Source organism: Gamsiella multidivaricata (assembly GCF_025024155.1).
Source record: "Gamsiella multidivaricata strain RSA 2152 chromosome Unknown BC939scaffold_56, whole genome shotgun sequence".
In the NCBI taxonomy this organism is placed as follows: Eukaryota; Fungi; Mortierellomycota; class Mortierellomycetes; order Mortierellales; family Mortierellaceae; genus Gamsiella; species Gamsiella multidivaricata.
In genome coordinates, this window is record NW_026251764.1 from 120997 (window position 1) to 139127 (window position 18131).

Genomic DNA, 18131 nt, shown 5'->3' on the forward strand with positions numbered 1-18131 from the left:
GCTTCGTTAACAACTAGCAGCGTTTTTCGGGATGATGTCTGTCTCGTTCTTTATGCATGAAAGCGAGCGGGTTCTTCGAGCAGGCACACTTACATAGCCCCACCAGCAAGAGCGTCAGACCTCCGACGGTCAAAATCCTTGCAGAGAGATATGCAGCAGTCTAAGAGTCGAGTCGTGTCGTTGTCAGATCTCAGATTTCGCTGTGGGACGGTGCATGAATATCCGGCGGGGACTTTTCGCGCTGTCCTCTTTCTCTCTTTTCTCGCAAGACCTGCTTATAGCTGGCCGTGTTGTCGACATCTCCAGCAGTGGTAAAATTAGGCATGGTGATCAAATTATGCAGTATCCATGGTGACGAGTTGATGGGTGGCATGATGAAGATCGATGTGGGTTTGGCGAGGAGGAAGAAAATGGTTGAGGAAGTAAGTTTGTTTCCGCGAACATTAGTGCTCTCTGTCGGTATGTGGCCATTGGAGTCAGCGTAAATCTCGGTGGCGTTGCGTGAGACGAAACCAGGTGCCGGCCCCTGAGAAGGCTACTGCGTACGTTCCGCAGCTGTCTGGGAGCAATTTGAAAAGACATATTAATACAGTAAACAGCTTTTGTAGAGGCTGTCGCATATTTCACCAGAGTCCATTGTATATTATTTAGTTTAATAAGTGCACCTCCAGCTCACTATTATACTTTATACAAATAAATACCCAATCGGTGTGGTCTGTGGAGCCACATCTCTTTCTCACTCAAGACCTTTGCGATGTCGACACCCTACCGCTCCCCTATGCTAGTCGCTCTGGCTCCGTAGAACTTATCATCATCCCGCCTTATAATCCCTTTGTTACATTGCTCCTACTGTGTCTGTGAGGGCGGGATGCACAGCGCTGACTGTACATTCATACGGGTGCGGACTTTCAGCCACTGTCCAGAAGGCCTCTGCGTCTGGTTATGCTCACTGTCGCTCATCTGATGCTTTACAGGTGCGGGCAGAGATGGAGTGCTTTCTTTCATTGGCCTTTGGTTTCTTTACCTCTATATACACAACTTAATGACTAACCCTGGTATACCCGAGACAACTTGTTAGGAATGAAGACATTTAAAGATTTCGTGCTTACCGACACTCATGACCACGGCACCTTTGACAAGATATACTCTTGCTTTATGCATATGTTGATCGGGAGCGTGGACGTGGAGACACATTAGCAATGCAATACAGGCTCGACGCGGCTCAATGTCGGGAGGAATACCACGATGTATTGATGCAGGGAAACATCAGTTGCTCACACGTATCGGCCAGTACCGTCTTACAGACTTTCATGCGATATCAAGCTGCCCGTAAGAACAGCTATTGTCGTCTTCGTACTAGTTTTTTAATGCTTAAGTGGGATCGATTGCAAACTGCATTTCATCTTCCTTTGGATCTGATAGAGGCCATCCAAGGCCTTCGTCGGAAAGTTCGGTTCCCTCGAAAAGATCAGCTGCAGAAGTTGTCTTTGAGATTGGAGAGGAGGCTGACGAGGCTGATATGAGCGCTCCAAGCCCTAAACCGCCCCAAAAAAAAGTCACCTTCCTGGAAGTCGAATTTCCTTCGGAATGTGGAAGCGATCACGTCGATTCCAATCCCTCTTCGACCAGATCATCTCTGAACTCCATTGACTTCTGCTTTAATTGGACCAGGCATCTCATCTTCACAACTGACTACAAACACTCGCCTCATAATCGACCAACTTGATGTTTTTAAGCTATTGATGGACGCGCGAAGATCAATGATCAAAAAGCAAAGCGAGATCACGGATGTTTTGGATTTGTTGCAAGTGGTTGCTGGAGAGTCCTCGCCAAAAAGTCGTAACCCTTATAGTTTTATAACACTCAATTTCAATTCAATCCTCAGTTCCACGTACGAGAAAAAGAAGCAAAGCAACATCCGCGCACGCGCCCACCCACTGCCATGTGTAGGAATGAAGGCCACGCAAGTAGCAAATTTGTACGTAAAATCTTATCCGAAAAAGGAGGTCAGTCTATGTGATTCATTCGTGCCGAAAATATAAGGGTTACGACTTTTTGGCGAGGACTCTAGCGTCCGGTCATCGACACACCAAAGCACCAGTGCGACCCCGAAGTTTGCATTCGTCGCACAAGGCGGATTCATCTCGTACAAAGGGGAGCTCCCAGAATTGGGGGAGGTTACGTTTGGCCGGATCTGAGCATACAATGGTGAGCGCTACACGGTGATCGATGAACCATTTGCGCTCCGGAGCCCCTCACGATGAAGCATGGTGAGGACATCGCGGAGATTACGCTTACTATTGACAGAACATTCGCAAGCTCTTCGCAGAGGAATATGTCACGGTGTTGGAGCAGATCAAACGACTCGGAGACGAGATGACTTCAGGACTCGAGCGTGCGAAACGAGCCGTGTAGGATTAGTCTTTACTCTCCCGCTTGATCATCACACATCCTACTAAATATGTAGCTTATACATAAACAAGCAACAAGCCCTCAAAATGAACATGCTTAGATAAATGGATCAGACGGGAGTACCGGCATCTCCATCTGATCGGGTATGTTGTGGGAACCCAAGTGCGCTGCAGGTTCCTCGGCACCGGTTGCTTCTCCTGAGTCCCCTTCTCTTCTCCACAAGCAATAGGCCACAATAAAAGGTTCATTTCTTCATATTTGTCATCAAAGATGCGGTAGACCATGCGGCATAGGGATATATATTGTAGATCTTGTATATACATATCCCGTACATGTTCCATATACAAGTATTGCAGACACCCTTCTTTGGTTTTGCCGCCGTCTTTGGTTTTCTTTATTTCCGGTTCCTGATTCCTTTATTTTTCATCAAAGTTCTTTTTTGCTGTTCTGGTTCTCCAACAACTCAGTCTCAGTCTCAGTCTCAGTCTCGTTTCTACACTCCCCATGACTGACGGCAATCCTTCACTCGGTAATCCTTCATCCTCTCCCTCTCATTTATCCTCGCCATCAACCATCGTTTCTTTGCCTTCATCTCCACAAGCAAGCGGTACCACCCCTGCTGCAACCTCGCCCCAATATCCACTTCAACTTCCACAGGTGCAACCCTTGGAGTATCCGCTTTCAGAGCCTGCTCAACCATGGAGCATCACACTTTGCAACAACCCAATCTCGATTCCCAGACGACTTCCTTGTCAACATCCTCCACAAACACGGCTAATCCTGCACCGGCAACCATGGAACACAACAACATCAATAATTCAAACAGCACAAACAATATTATCAATAGCAACGGTGCTGATATTAGCCAGGCTATGATCACCAGCAATACCAGCACCAACAATGACAATGTTGTTATCTCCACTACCGCAAACACCGCTCCCCCACATAGCAACAGCGACAACCACAGGAGTAACACCTGTCACACTGACGGTGACGATAGTTCTTTGATCGACAAATGTAATCCTCTAGCTCAAGATACCCTTAGCAACACCCAAAGCAGCTGTAGTAGTTCCAGGAACAACAACAGCAATCAAAACAGCCCGAGACCTGTTGTTCGAAAACGACAACGATTCACAACTACAAGAGTTCTAAGTGCCATGGACGGCTTTCCTGGTTCAACACTGGGGTCGAGTTTTTCCTCTGGTTCAGCCTCAACAGAAAGACGGTCTGGCATATCTCCAGTCCTTTCAGCCGACCGAACTACAGGTCTTTCGAGCGAATATCACTGGTAGTTTGCCTTTTTTTTTTTGTCCAGGCAGAAAGTACAGTGGTTTTCCTCAATGCACGCCTACTTACACCATCGCTGCATCCCTTTGATATACCGACAATATTAGCCCTATCTGTCGAGGATTGATGAAGGAAGCATTCATCTCCCGCTGTGGACACTCGTTCTGGTAAGCATGCACGTCATGAGCTGCTTGGAATAACGGCCATCACTTTGCTCGCTTTGATAGCTTGACTCTTTAACATCAACATCTCTCTGTCTCAGCTATCTTTGTATATCACGACATCTGTGCGAGAGGCAAGACTGCCCAATATGCCGAACGTCCTTGGCACGCGACCAGATTTTTCCGAACTTCCTATGTAAGTGAACCACTAGGCAGGGTTCGAGTCGTTGGACCGCCTCGCTCATTCTCGAAATTGCGATGCATTGCATCTTGAATAAGGAGCAGCGGCGTGTATATCAAGTGTGTGACCGGAGAACCATAGGTCACTGACAAATCTTTTTTTTTTTTTACCTATGCTTAGTAAACAGCATATTGGAACAGTCCACAGACATTGTTGACACGGATGATCTGGAACCGCGAATAAAGCTAAGACATGATCTTCTCAACCAGAGCAACTTTTCGCGGGAAGGTATACAGAACAGCATGTTGAGCTACCATGGTTCATGATTAATGCGATCTAGCTCTAGATATCGGGACTGAATTGAAACCAAATCCCCTTCTTTCTCTCTCGCTTTTTTTATTCTCTCTAGAAATCGACGACCTCTTGTCAACCTTGAAGGCAAAAAAACGGAAACTTGAGGCGACAGATCAACAAGTGGAGTTGGAAGTTCTGCTTGATTTTCTCAGGAACACTCGAGCTGAGAAAGAAGAAGCAAGTTTGCTGGCAAATTGGAGTCCAAGGCACACGACAATCTGTACGAGAACATCACAGGTCACTAACGCATCATATCAATGGACATTTTTGTTTTCTCATAGTCGCTGGCAAGACTCAATGCACAGATTCAATGTCTCGACAACGACATGCGGAAGGCCGAGGAGAAACTGGAGGCATTGAAGCAGTACAATGGATATCAAATCACGCAGACTCTCGAAGAGGACGACGATCAGCTTGAGTGTGCAGGAAACTCTGGAGGCGTACAAGTCCCAAATGAGGTTTCAGAAGAGGAGGACGAGGCTGTGCCTCCACAGACTGGATCCAAGAGACCACACTCTGTAAGCCACTAAACGTGGATCCATGGATCAGACTGCCTTCTCATGTCGACTGCATCGTCCTAACCGTTGCGGACTAAATTTGTGTCTTTACCAAATGATAGGAACTGGAGCACGATGAAAAGAACGATGGAGGTAGCTCAGGAAAAATCAGCTCCGAAGCTACTCTTCAAACTGTCAGGATCGCTAAGCAGGTCAATCTCAACAAAAAACGCGTCGCCGAGCACTTTGAGGACTTGCAGCGGTGCTACTTTGATTTTTCTCTTAGCTGTGAGTCTCCTCAGTCTGTTATACGGATCGTCTGGAGAGACACAACACACACCTCTTAAGCCGCGCAGATATCTAACATATCGGAACAAACTGTATTTTCTATCACTCATAGCAACAGCCAGGAGAGAATCCGCATTATCGAGCTTTTGCTCCACGATTTCGAAATTTACAAAGTTTTCACACTTTGAGCACATCAATACCCTGCGCTACGGCGACATCTTCAACACGTCGTCGATCGTATCCTCAATCGAGTTCGACAGAGATGACGAGTTTTTTGCAACAGCAGGAGTTACCAAAAAAATCAAAATCTTTGAATACGGCTGCATCGAAAAGACAGGACTCGCAGGCACAAGTCTTCGGGAGGACGACCGGTCGGACATGTACGACGGCAGTGATCTTACCCGACCATCACGGTACTCTGCCAACAAGAAACCCATTACATCTGTTCTCCACTACCCAGTGCGCGAGATGATGTGTCGGAGCAAAATCAGGTATGCGTGTGGTTTATTGAAACTGATGCTAATGACATTTATCGCGACAACACATTATGTATTCTGACGAGAGTTCTTTTTTTTTTTTTTTTTTTTTTTAACCTAAAAAAAAGCTGCCTTTCTTGGAATTCGTACATTAAATCGCAAATTGCCAGTTCCGATTACGAGGGAATTGTCTCCCTGTGGGACGCGCAGACAGGAATCAACACACTCAATTACGATGAGCATGAAAAGCGTGCATGGAGCGTCGACTTTTCGCGCACGGACCCAACACGCTTGGCCAGTGGAAGTGACGATACAAAGGTCAAGATTTGGTCAACAACACAGAAAGCGTCCGTGTGCACGATCGAGAGCAAGGCCAATATTTGTTGTGTCAAGTTCAACCCTGAGAGCAGCCATCACATTGCATTCGGTAGTGCAGATCACCACATTCACTACTACGACTTGCGCAAGGCGAATGAGCCGCTGTTTATCTTCAAGGGACACCGCAAGGCTGTATCGTACGTCAAATTTTTGGGGCGCGAGGAGCTGGTGTCTGCTTCGACGGATAGCACTCTCAAGCTCTGGAACACACTTCGAATGAACTGCGCGAGGACATACACTGGTCATGTCAATGAGAAGAACTTTGTGGGACTGAGTGCATCTGGGGACTGGATCTCATGTGGCAGCGAGAACAATGCGGTGTACACCTACTACAAAGAGCTCCGGGACCCGGTTGTAACGGTCAAGTTTGGCAACTCGAATCCTGTCACTGTAAGCAAGCATGACCTTGATACGTTGTTGTGATGTCTCTTCTATTTCACCGTTCCTTACTGACTGTCCATGTTTCCTTTATTCTGTTTGTTCTGGTGTGCATAGGGCGAGGACACTGTAGATGAGGACCCATCTCAGTTTGTGAGCTCGGTCTGCTGGAAGAAGAACACGTCGAACAACATTTTGCTGGCAGCCAACAGCTCTGGGGTGATCAAGGTCCTTGAGCTTGTGTAACAGCAGGTTTTTCATTTGCTCAATTTGTCCTTCGGTTCTCTATTTACGAACGTGAGTGGGGGGTCAGCAAAGCAATCAAGCAAAAGACGCACGAAACCAAAAAAATAATAATAAAGCTCATTGTGATCACCATTCCCCCAGAAATCTTTTCCCGAATGAGGGGCCGGACTTCGTGTTGAGACAGTGACACAGCGCCAAACCTTAAATGGGTTTACCCTCCCCTCCACATTGCTCTGTTTCAGAATAATCAATCAAGCACCAACAACAGCGGCTATTTGCTTTTAGCTGTCAACATACAGAATAAATATTACTTATTTGCAAGGAGGATCTATACAAGTGTCGTTGTTGTTGTTGTTGTTGCTGTTTGTGTGCTGCGTCCTGATATGTGGATTGGAGTGATCGCTGACACCACCTCTTATCCTTCCTACTCTTCCTCCTCTTCCACTTTCTCTGGTTACTATTCGTGTATCTCTTACATTCCCACACCTTATCTATCTCCCTCTGAAACAAAGACAAAGGATACTCGTTCAAGATGTGGATAGTCTATCTATTTGACAAGGAACCACATTCGTTCCTTTGTCACTATGTAACTCTAGATACTAGTTCACATTCCCTGCTAGTCAAGCATGGCATTCAATGGGATTTTTTCCCCCCAGTTCATTGAATATATCATGCCGTGCCTCGCATGAGCAACCAAACAGGTAGTACAGAGGGTGATCTTTTCCTGCTTATTAAGTAGTAACAGCAGAAGAGTCATACCGTCTCTTGATAGGATGAGACGTCGTTCTAGTTTTAAATGACTGATAGCAAAAAAAAATGATAGAAGTACAGAAACGGTGGACGGTTAAAAGCGTATAAATGAGCCCGAATAAAAAAAAAGAAAGAGAGAGAGAAGAAGGAAAAAAAAGATAAGGTGGCGCCTGGCATTTTATACAACCCGTATATATCTCGCGAGTCATAACATCCTTTAAACCAATCGATTATTAATGTCCTCTCATCTATAGCAATAGCGTCCAGCCACATTAGAGTTGTGTATTCTGCAGATCTTTAGCCCGATCACGAATAGGGAGGGGGACATTAGGTTGCGCTATAGTATATAATAAATGAGTTCATGCCACAACCAAAGCCTTAAAAAAAAGTCAACGGCAGGGAAGACCTGACGATTAACTTGTTGGCCTGCAAAGAGATGAATACATGAGGTTGATACAGAACCCCTCGGCTAGTACGAGAAGCTGTGTTCTGTATGACGCGTCTCTATATGGTGAAATGTGTTAGCATAGTTAGCTAGTTACCGGGAGTTACCATTCCGTCCACTTCACAGTAAACAAGAGAAGAGGAGGATGAGGAGTGGTGGTAGTGGTGATGATAAAAAAGGGAAACAAGGAGGCATGTTGTAAAAACGCGACATAGTTGTCAGTTGACTATGTCAACCAGTAGTAGTCTATAATCGATTGAGCATACGGTTGGGCAGCAGGGGTGTTAGGAAAAGGAGAATAGCAGACTCGAGATTTACAATGACCTTTGGATGTAGACATTACTGAGTGCTTCAGATGTCTGTGAAGGCATTATATACAGCGGATGCACTTGTGACAGTTGATGACTGGAAAGATGGGCATCGTATGGTGGTGCTGGTCATGGAAATGGCCATAGGTTTATTGAAGGATATAAAGGCAGATTTATGGGGTGTGGATGTGGATGAATGTATGGTGTGGAGAAGGAAAGTTGCTCTATGCAATTAGTGCGGTGATTCAGAAAATATATACTTAGTCCAAAAGAGAATGAGTGCGGACCATGAAAATGGGTGCTGTGCTGTCCCCTAAAAGGGCATCTCTCTGATCCCCCCTCCCCACACATACACACTTTCCTTCACTTTGTTGCTGCCAAGTGGCTTTTTGGACCTCCTTCGTCCTTCTCTTCTCTTCTCACCCTCACTTTCTTCATCATCCTCATCCTCATTCTCATCCTTATTCTCATCCTCATCCCCACACTCACACTCCTCCTTAGTCATCACATCATAAAACACTTCCTTTGCTTCATCATCACCCCTCCCCCCCCATCCATCTTAACTCCCCTTTCCATCTTTACTATCCTGACCTCAACACCCACACACATACACACCCCTTCTTTGTGCCAGATATTCTTCTGTTTCCTATCTCTGTCTCTACACTTCAATCCACCTCTCAACACTTCTTTCCTTACCAATTTCTGAAAAGTCATCCGGGCTGGTTTCTTTTTTTTTTTTTTTCGACACCACGGTCGCGGTGCAATTGAACACTTGAATCGATAGGAAGAGAGACCTCGCTGATAAGACTCGATGGAGTACGAGTACTCGCCGCCTCACCAGTCTGGTCGGCAGCAGCAGCAGCAGCAGCCACCACATCTGCAACATCAGAACCAGTACCCGCAGCAGCACCCGCAGCAGCAGCAGCAGCAGTACCACCAACAGCAGCAGCAGCCCCAGCAATGGCAGTACTCTAACCAAGGAGCCATTCCTGCTATACCTCCTTACTCTGGTAGCGGTGGTATGACTAGCGCGGCAGCCTCTGACTCTTACAATTCATATTATGATTACAATGGGCAGCACCAGTCGTACCAACAGCAGCAGCAGCAGCACCTAGAACACCAGCATCTAGAACACCAGCATCAGCACCAACAACAACATCACCAGTATCAATATCAGCAACAACAGTACCCGCAGCATCATAGCCTCGAGGAGGACGCCCCAGGAGCGAGTGGAAGTGCTGAGAACCTGTATGATCGATCGACAGAGGGGATTCCCAAATCGGCCCTAGACCAGTCAGCGGCTGCAAAGTATCGTCTAGAGCATCATTTCAGTCAGTCGTTGGAGCAGGCGATCGAAAGAAGTCAAAGGTAAACGAGCACTGCCATGTCCCGCGTGCAATTGTGTCTCGTGTCGAATGCTGAATTTTTATCGGCTTTCTTTATGCAAGGGGGAAAGGAGGGGAAGAGTACTTTCTGCTTGTGTCCCCTAGTAATTTGGACACATTCCTGCTTGCCTATTTTTTTAAGCTCCTTTGCAATCTTCAATTCGCTCACTCACGCCAATTATTCGTTCTTTTGGTTGTTTTTCTGTTATCTCGATCAATTTCTTCACTGTCAATAGGAGGATAGAGCTCGAGACGAGACTGGAGACCGAGCATGGGAGCGAGGAGCGCAAGCATCGACAGCTGGAGGCCCTTGGCCGAAAGGAATCGCAGTATCTGAGGTTACGACGGACGCGCCTGGGACTCGATGATTTCGTGACGGTGAAGGTGATTGGAAAGGGAGCCTTTGGAGAGGTGCGTCTGGTCCAGAAGCTGAATTCGGGCAAGATCTATGCGATGAAGACACTTCGTAAAGCGGACATGTTCAAGAAGGACCAGGTAACGAAAAGAAAAAAAAATGGCGTCCTGTTTTTTATTTTATTTTTAGCACGAATGAGTGATGGATTGTATGCATTTTGTGTATCACAATGCAGTAGGTTTTATTTTCCTGCTTACTCACTGTCGCTTTACTGCTTCGTCTTTTCTTTGTGGCCCTTTTTTTTTTTTCTTCTTCCCTTTCTTTTGCGAAAATGCACAAATTGTAGCTGGCCCACGTTAAGGCTGAGCGAGATGTCCTGGCAGAGTCCGAGTCGCCATGGGTCGTGCAGTTGTATTATTCTTTCCAGGATTCCCATTATCTGTACCTGATCATGGAGTTCTTGCCCGGTGGAGATTTGATGACAATGTTGATTAAGTACGATACGTTTTCCGAAGACGTGACCCGATTCTATATCGCCGAGTGTGTGCTGGCCATCGAGGATATTCACAAGATGGGATTCATTCACAGGTATGAGGAGAGAAAGAGAGAGGAGGACAAAAGAAGGCAACAATTGTTGTTTGTCTGTCTGTTTGTTTGTTTGTTTTTTTCATTCGCTTTGCCGCTCTTATGCATGGATATGGATGGATATGATGGATGAACTAACTCAATATTGGCTGTACGACCCATTCCTGGTTTTGGATGAACACAGAGATATCAAGCCGGATAACATATTGATTGATGGGGATGGTCACATTAAACTGTCCGACTTTGGACTCTCGACCGGGTTCCACAAGACGCACGATTCTCAGTTTTATCAGCGGCTGTTGGACGGTCAGATCAAGGGCGGCAACAGCAGCCATAACGATGGGGTGACGCGACTTGACACGGGCGTTGATGCCATCAACCTGACTTTTTCAAGCAAGGATAAGCTGGCGACTTGGAAGAAGAACCGAAGGAAACTGGTAGGGATTATCTTTTGTGGTTGCAACCCCTCCCCCCCGAAGTATCAATGTTGCTTTGTGGTTGTTGTTACTGACTATAATGCTATTATATGTATCTGTGTGGTTGTTAGGCATACTCGACTGTGGGAACACCAGACTATATTGCACCAGAGATCTTTTTGCAACAAGGATATGGACAGGAGTGCGACTGGTGGTCGTTGGGTGCGATCATGTTTGAGTGCCTGGTCGGATACCCACCTTTCTGTAGCGAGAACGCTCATGAGACATATCGGAAGATCATGAACTGGAGAGAACAGCTCTATTTCCCAGAGGACGTTCATCTCTCGCCCGATGCTGAGGATCTCATCAGGAGGTATGCACGACATCGCGAAGGGACTTGAAACGAGGGTGGTCATTGTTGATTCCTGTACTCACAAATTGCTTACTGCTGTTGTTGTTGTTGTTGTTGTTGTTTGCTGGAATTTGTGGGTCATTAGGTTGATCTGCTCGCCAGAGATGCGACTAGGCCGACATAGTGTGCACGAGATCATGTCGCATCCGTACTTCCATGGAGTGGATTGGGCGAATATTCGACGGATGGAGTCGCCCTTTGTGCCGGTGCTTAACTCGATCACGGACACGAGTTATTTTCCGACAGAGGATCTGGATAAGGTTCCTGATCATCCGGAGCACCACGGTAAGTTCAGCTTTCTTTTTTCTTTTTATGTACTTACGATGGTGTTTTAGTGTGTATTCATGTTATTTTTATTTTATTTTATTTTGGTCGAGTAGAATACATGGCACTGGATGAGAACAGCAAGCAGAAGGATCTAGCGTTTGTGGGATACACGTTCAAGCGGTTCGAGTCCTTGAGCAAGCGAAACGCACTCTAGCATAGAATATCAATAGAAAGTGTCTCTTTGCTCCCCTCGCCAATTTTTTTTTTTTTTTTTTTTAGCCCGGTTATTTTGGGTAGACAACCTAGGACTACAATAATATCTAATAGATGGACAGATGAGTGTCGGTTTTTTTTTTTTCTTTTTTCTTTTTTTCTTCTTTTGATGAACATTAGATACAGTCCATTATGGATGCAAAGTGACAGATAAGGATGATGTAGCCGAGCAGCCAGGTAATCATGCCATGCATATGCGATGAGATCCAATGGCTCATTAAGCATGTGGAGGTCGATGTGGACATGTAATGAGCGGAGTAAAAAGCATATCATATGGGAATGCAGAGAGGGCCAGGCTGCTTTTTTTTTTTTTTTCTTCTCTTGGTCTTGGTCTTGTTTGCTGACTGGCGTATGAGAGCTGCTCATTTTTTTTTTTTTACTTTCTTGACAAGTGGGAGGAAAAAGGTTCGACAGTAGGATTTGACTGAATGAACCCAGTTGTGAGGGTGCTAGACTGTGGAGTGTACGTCTGTAGTGCACAGTGATAAAGGGCGGAGATTGCGGTACATGAACTTTTATTAATGCCGTAATAAGAGACTGGATTAAAAAGAAAAAAAAAAGAGGTATGTATTATAGCCGCAGGACCCTAATTGCTGCAGTCTTTTGAGAGAACAATTGGCATGCATGGTAAGCAGCAGGAAAAGAAAATGCGCCGGGCATGGGACTCTTTCCTCTGTTGTGTGAAATTGCAAATGTGATCGAGGCGCATTGGGAGAGGGGGGGGAGAATTGCTGCAAACTATGGTCTTTGGATATTAGGTTAGATTTATGAATAGTGCACACAAGGAAATTAAAAATCTGCTTTTTTAGCACTGGTGAAAACGAATGAACAACGACTGGAATCAATAGGGAATAAATATATCAAACGGTCCTTTTAATAAGCTGTATTGTTGTATCAAGGATCGATGCGGTAGTGACATGGGTTGGATCAATACTGGTAGTCGTTGTCCATCTGCTGTTGCATCGAGCGTCCGTAGGGCGTGGGTGACTGGCTGGGATGCTGATGATGCACTCTTGGGCTCCGTCCGCCCATGGACGGTGTCAGCGAAGGCGCCATCGTTGGCGATATGGGGCCAGAGGTATACGAGGGAGCTGAGGTAAAGTTCGAGGCCGGGTATGGCGAGCCTGGGTATGGCGAGGCCGGGTATGGAGAGGCTGGGGGAGGGTCCTTGTGAGGATTGAACATCTCGTACTCATCCATGACCTTGCGTTGTTGCTGCTCTACATATCGCTTGCGCTCTGCAACACTGCTGGGACCGTATTTTTGACCACTCGTATCCGAAAGCTCGTACTCGACCAATCCGGGGGTCGGGCGGTCGTTGACGCCGTAGTAGGGGTGGTTGAGGGCATCGGATGCGCTCTTGTAGCGGGGATGGCCTGTTTGATCGAGATCCTGGTCGTCATCGACATAGACGCTTGGGGGTTTGCGGATCGTGAAGGATTTGGCGAGCTTGGCTTTATCTCCACGGTCTTCGTCGCTCATGTGGCCAGCAGAAGAGGACGAGGGGTTGGGTTGGTTGTTCTTGTTGCGGGAACGGGATTGGTACGAGTTGATGGTGTTGGTGCGGGAGCGGGCGCGGTAGCGTTGGAGGACGAGACCGAACACTGTTAGGACGACGACAGCGGCGACGGTGACACCGACGATCATGGGGATGTTTGAATTAGAGGTGGAAGAGGAAGGGGTTTGGCCCTGCTGGTAGTTGGGTGAATTGGGGCCGCTGGCTCCGGAGGGGAGGGCCGGGTAGGTGAAGGGGGAGGTGCCGGTGGGAAGGTTGAAGATGGTACCGTTGCCGGCGGCAGGGACGCCGGGGATGTTGTAGACGGGGGTCGGTTGTGCACCAGCAGTGGTGGTTGCACCAGCAGCAGGGGTGGTGGCAACAACGCGGGTGGTTGTCGCTGATTTTGTAGACATGATGTGAAGGAGATGTAGGGTGCTCGTTAATAGATATAGAGATAGAGATGGAAGCCAATGACAAGGGACAAGCGGAGGGCGATGGGGGCTGAGGAAGGGGGTGGATGGATGAAGATCAAGATCAAGATGATGGAGGATGGTAAGATGGAGGATGGAGGATGGAGGAGGACGTTGGGGTCAAGGGGGGGACAGAGGAAAAGAGTGCCAATGAAAAGAATACTAAATAGAAAACAGAGGACTGAGGAACCAACTAGCCCAATTGGCCCGTCTCAGTCTATTTCAGCGTTTGTGGCGATAGCGAGCAGGGACGTCTACTGACAGGGGCTTACTCCGGACTAGACTAGACAAGGCAAGGCGGGGCGCCGTCACTCTCCCCCTCCCCCTCACCTTCACCCTTCATTTGCAGTCCTCCGGACAACGGTCGGATGAACTGGGTTGGACAGGGTTGGACAAGCACATGAACCATATTTCATACTTCTCATCCTTCTCATCCTGGACTAGTCTATTCTCTATTCGCATATGTTCCTGTTTGTTTGTTTGTTTGTTTGCTTGCTTATTTATTTGTCTCTGCCCTCAGTGCTCTCTTTGCTGCTGTCAGGTCTGCGCTCACCCCCTCCACTTGCGACCATGCACACACACATACACATGCACCCTGCTTCGTATGTCTACTGAGGTATCCGTTTTGAGAGCAGAGCAATACACACACACACACACACACACACACGCACACTTCCATGGTGCGACATGGCATCCTAGTCTACATACATGGCCTATCCATCACTAGGAGTGCTTGCATCGCACAGAGTCCTTGAATACCGTGGAATCCTCATCTGGTGTACATTCACAAAACCAGCACCACCCGTATTTGTTGCGTCTATCTCTCAGCTACGTACATCCACGAGCCGAAAGCTTCCTATATACTATACATCGCGCTGAACCTCTCTGCGTGACGACCTCGACAAGAATGTGTCGCTCTTATGAATGGGGTGGTATTCGATAACCTCATTGACCTCGCTGATGTATAATCCGGAGAATCGCCATGTTCTGACTGTGGTGCCCAAAGCGGGAGGGATCCCAGCGAGGAGAAGAGTGAGTGAGCGTCGGGTGCCAAAATGGACTATGCTTAAGCTTTTTTTCTCTCTCAGCGGAGTTGGCGGACAGAGGACATAGACCCCTTAACATATTGAACTGCGTGAACGCGTCGGTCGCGCCCCTTTTTGGTTTTTGTGATCGAAATTCATTTTTAGTCAAATTCGAAAAAATAAAATAAAATTTTGGAGCGCGTCCCAAAGCAAAAGACGCGTTTGTGGTCGGATGGTAAAAAAAAGGTACGCGGTGGGGGACAGAATTGAAAAGACAAAATTCATTTGCACACACAGCTTCGAAGCGAAGAGAGGGAGGGGAGGGAGAGGAGAGCGGGGAAGAGGGCGTCCTGCACCAGTTTACACCGCAATTGTGCGCATTCCCCGCCGTTTCCCCTTCTCTTTCCTCTCCTTCGCCTTTGTAAATCCACTCAACCCACTGCAGCGACACTCGACCCACCCTCGGGCTCCAGGATCCACACCCACACGGCCTTACACTTCCTGCTCCCCCTGTAGTGCTTCACTCAATTGTCCATCCCGCCATTATCTTGCTCAGTCCATGATCTGATCCTACCCGGCGCCCGCACCCATCCTCCCTCCCCTCCCCTCCCCTCCCCTACCACTCTCCCTCCCATCCTCACCCACCACCACTATCCATACCATCTACTCCGACCCGCCATACCACCTCCACACAGCATGGCCTCTCCCACACTATCCAGCCCTCCTTTTCGATCCGGCTCTCTCACGGATGAAGATGAGATCATGGCACAGCACGATTCAATAAGCCTGCCCATGTCTCCGCCCCTATCACAAGAATCACTCGCATCCTTCGCAGAACCAGAACCGAAACCAGAATTCAGTCAACCACAACAACATCTCCACGACCACTACCAACAGCAACAATCCGTCCACCCTCTCGACCAAGCCTCGCCCACATTTCCCAAGAAGACCCTCAACTGGGTCAATGCCCTGCCCTCTCACTTTGACACCGAATCATCTGGCCACCCACGGAAGCGACGCAGGAGAACCAACAGAGAGGAGCTCGAGATCTTGGAGGACGCGTTCGCAAAGAACCTTTTACCCGATGCAGCAACACGTCAGGAACTGGGCGAGCGCTTGGGGATGAGTGTCCGAGCGGTTCAGATCTGGTTCCAGAACCGACGGCAGACGTTGCGTAAAAAGTCGGTGTCCCATCCAGGAGGGTCAGAGGAGGAGATGTCGAGATCGGACGTGGAGTCGAGGAGGGATTCGCCCAGGCGGCGGTCTTCCGGAGACTCGATCATATCATCGTCGTCCCCGGTGCTGGGTCCTGTGAGCGGCGGCGGAAGCGGTCAGATTGCAAAGTCAAAGTCTTGTTCGAATCTGTTGGCTTTTCCGCCACCTCTTCCTTCGCAAACTGGGTCCCAGACCCTCCTTCGTGCAGAGACTTGTTCTTCTCTTCCGACAACGGTCTCTGCGCTTCCATCAGCCCCAAAAGCATCACCAGCAGTAAGATCGGCTCCACCTCCTCCCGACGCACGGCCATTGTCGGCAAAGCAGGAGAGCAATCCAGAGGAGATGCCACAGGAAGAACAGCCAGAGGTCGGATCCGAGGTGAAGGTGAAAGCTGAGGTGGTCGAGTCAAGTCCGAGTGAGGTACTGGAGGCAGCAGCCGCAGCAGAGTGTGTTCAGGACATTGTGGACATCAAGACGGCAGATCTGCACCTATGCATGCTACTGGAGGAAGCCAAGAAGCGATCCGGGCAGGTGGCTGCTCCTGTGATGGGTCTGTGGCCCGCACGCTCGTCCAAGCATGTGTTGAACCCGACCTGTCCAGGATCGTTCCCACCAACAACAACGACTTTCCCGACCCCGAAGCGAACCATGTCCACGCCGTCCATGCGCCCTTCATCCTCGAACCATTCACATCGACCGCCGTCCGCGGTACAACAGCATTCTCGATCCAGCACAAAGACTGCAAGGAAGCATCGCTCAATGCCCGAGGCTGGTGCTTTTGCTGGCTCGTTAAGCTCATGCTCACCTTACTCCAGGACGGTCTCACTCATGGAGCAGGTCCTCAACCGCCAGCCACATCATCATCATCATTGTCATCAACAGCAACATCATCACCGTCCTGCGCCCAGTAATTTCAAGCAATCAGCACTTTCGGGCGCCACCAAGCACACAATCGATAGCGTCAGTCATAGGACCTTACAAACATCATCACCTATTTCTTCGACGGGTCTCTCGCCAGCCCAGCTGGCTCGGCGGTTACAATATGTGGTCAGCTCGAATTTGAAGCGTGTACAGTCAGAATCGGTGTTGTTGGAGCGACAACACAGTAACAACACCAACAACACCAACACCAACAGCAACAGTAGTAGCGGGCGGTGTGGACAGCCAGCGATGAGGGCACGGAGGCTCTCGTTCGGGAAGTTCTTGTTCGACTCGGATACAGATGAGGAGATTTGGGACAAGTCGCGGCTGTCGCTGACAAATCAGCAGCAAGAGCTGACGCATCAGGCACAAAAGCGACGGGCGGGCACGCCTGCGACCCCGACGGCGACGATAAGGGATCAGTCAGTGGACGGCGACGAGACCGATGAGGAGGACTTCCGGGCGCTTGTGAACCAGCGTACGATGAAGCGGTTTAATCTATCGAAGGCATTGAAATCGTCGCCATCAGCCTCGCCGTCACCCTCGCAGAGGCAGCAGGACTGGAGTGGAACACACAAGGTGCCACGGAAGAGCTTAAAGTCATCGCTGTCGACCTTGTCCTTGGCGACGTCGTCGCCTACGCGAGAATATGCACTGGAGTTGGAGCGGTCGCGGAGCCCGTTGACGAGTTACCCAATCTTGGAGAGGAACCGGACATGGTCGCCCGCAACCTCGGGTACGGCGGCGACGGTTGAGCAGATCGGTAGTGGGACAATGGTGCAAGAGTCAGCGACGACGGAGGGTAGCTCGACAGAGACGAAGGACTTGAATATGGATGAGCTCGAATGTGCGAGTGTGCTGGCGGGTCTCGGATGGAGTCGTTGAGACTCAAGCGTTTATTTGTAGCACTTCAATTTCTGTGTTAGCCATCCTTCACTCAAACTACTTGTAACATCCTCCTGATTTTGAACATTAGCAACAAGAACGTGTACCATATTACCATATTGTCAGAATACAAAATGTACTCAACCATCTCTCTCTGCCGGATAAACAGTAATGACTACAAAGAATGTTGTTTGTTTATTGTCAGCGTCTTCTGCATTGTCGCAAAGGCTATCTGCAGGTATGCAGGGTTCTATGCAAAAAGA

At 48.4% G+C, this 18131-nt stretch overlaps 6 protein-coding genes across 6 annotated transcripts; 4 read left to right on the forward strand and 2 right to left on the reverse strand.

Moving 5' to 3' along the window:
• Positions 1-1225: 1225 nt before the first annotated feature.
• Positions 1226-2639, forward strand: BC939DRAFT_530929 (uncharacterized protein; the record flags this gene model as incomplete). The annotated part of the gene is made up of 5 exons (XM_051561591.1): positions 1226-1329; positions 1423-1603; positions 1737-1978; positions 2072-2177; positions 2308-2639. The coding sequence occupies 5 exons, from the start codon at positions 1226-1228 to the stop codon at positions 2413-2415; spliced, it is 741 nt and encodes a 246-aa protein (XP_051409728.1). The 3' UTR covers positions 2416-2639.
• Positions 2640-2861: 222 nt separating this feature from the next.
• On the forward strand, positions 2862-7008 carry BC939DRAFT_459026 (WD40-repeat-containing domain protein). The gene is made up of 11 exons (XM_051556677.1): positions 2862-2941; positions 3442-3700; positions 3807-3866; positions 3962-4056; positions 4222-4329; positions 4451-4572; positions 4677-4913; positions 5015-5180; positions 5293-5671; positions 5785-6424; positions 6530-7008. The coding sequence occupies exons 1-11, from the start codon at positions 2917-2919 to the stop codon at positions 6656-6658; spliced, it is 2220 nt and encodes a 739-aa protein (XP_051409729.1). The 5' UTR covers positions 2862-2916; the 3' UTR covers positions 6659-7008.
• Positions 7009-8884: 1876 nt separating this feature from the next.
• Positions 8885-11921, forward strand: BC939DRAFT_459031 (kinase-like domain-containing protein). Its single transcript, XM_051556678.1, has 7 exons — positions 8885-9529; positions 9783-10041; positions 10248-10489; positions 10671-10923; positions 11034-11275; positions 11400-11599; positions 11695-11921. The coding sequence occupies exons 1-7, from the start codon at positions 8973-8975 to the stop codon at positions 11793-11795; spliced, it is 1854 nt and encodes a 617-aa protein (XP_051409730.1). The 5' UTR covers positions 8885-8972; the 3' UTR covers positions 11796-11921.
• Positions 11922-12781: 860 nt separating this feature from the next.
• BC939DRAFT_505381 (uncharacterized protein) lies at positions 12782-13765 on the reverse strand (the record flags this gene model as incomplete). The annotated part of the gene is made up of 1 exon (XM_051560653.1): positions 12782-13765. One exon carries the CDS (start codon positions 13763-13765, stop codon positions 12782-12784), a length of 984 nt encoding a protein of 327 aa, XP_051409731.1.
• A 551-nt stretch (positions 13766-14316) lies between these two features.
• BC939DRAFT_459039 (uncharacterized protein) lies at positions 14317-14871 on the reverse strand (the record flags this gene model as incomplete). The annotated part of the gene is made up of 1 exon (XM_051556679.1): positions 14317-14871. A coding segment is annotated over exon 1 (194 nt), but the record flags the coding sequence as incomplete, so codon positions are not given.
• Positions 14872-15168: 297 nt separating this feature from the next.
• BC939DRAFT_459040 (uncharacterized protein) lies at positions 15169-18013 on the forward strand. The gene has a single exon (XM_051556680.1). It carries the CDS (start codon positions 15544-15546, stop codon positions 17866-17868), a length of 2325 nt encoding a protein of 774 aa, XP_051409733.1. The 5' UTR covers positions 15169-15543; the 3' UTR covers positions 17869-18013.
• The last annotated feature ends 118 nt before the right edge of the window (positions 18014-18131 follow it).

Coding starts and splice junctions, on each gene's coding strand:
- BC939DRAFT_459026 (XM_051556677.1), top strand. CDS start 2,917: ATGACTGACGGCAATCCTTCACTCG. Junction 4,330..4,450: donor GAGCAACTTTTCGCGGGAAG/GTATACAGAACA, acceptor TATTCTCTCTAG/AAATCGACGACCTCTTGTCA. Junction 4,573..4,676: donor CTCGAGCTGAGAAAGAAGAA/GCAAGTTTGCTG, acceptor GTTTTCTCATAG/TCGCTGGCAAGACTCAATGC.
- BC939DRAFT_459031 (XM_051556678.1), top strand. CDS start 8,973: ATGGAGTACGAGTACTCGCCGCCTCACCAGTCTGGTCGGCAGCAGCAG. Junction 9,530..9,782: donor GCGATCGAAAGAAGTCAAAG/GTAAACGAGCAC, acceptor CACTGTCAATAG/GAGGATAGAGCTCGAGACGA. Junction 11,600..11,694: donor TGATCATCCGGAGCACCACG/GTAAGTTCAGCT, acceptor TTGGTCGAGTAG/AATACATGGCACTGGATGAG.
- BC939DRAFT_459040 (XM_051556680.1), top strand. CDS start 15,544: ATGGCCTCTCCCACACTATCCAGCCCTCCTTTTCGATCCGGCTCTCTC.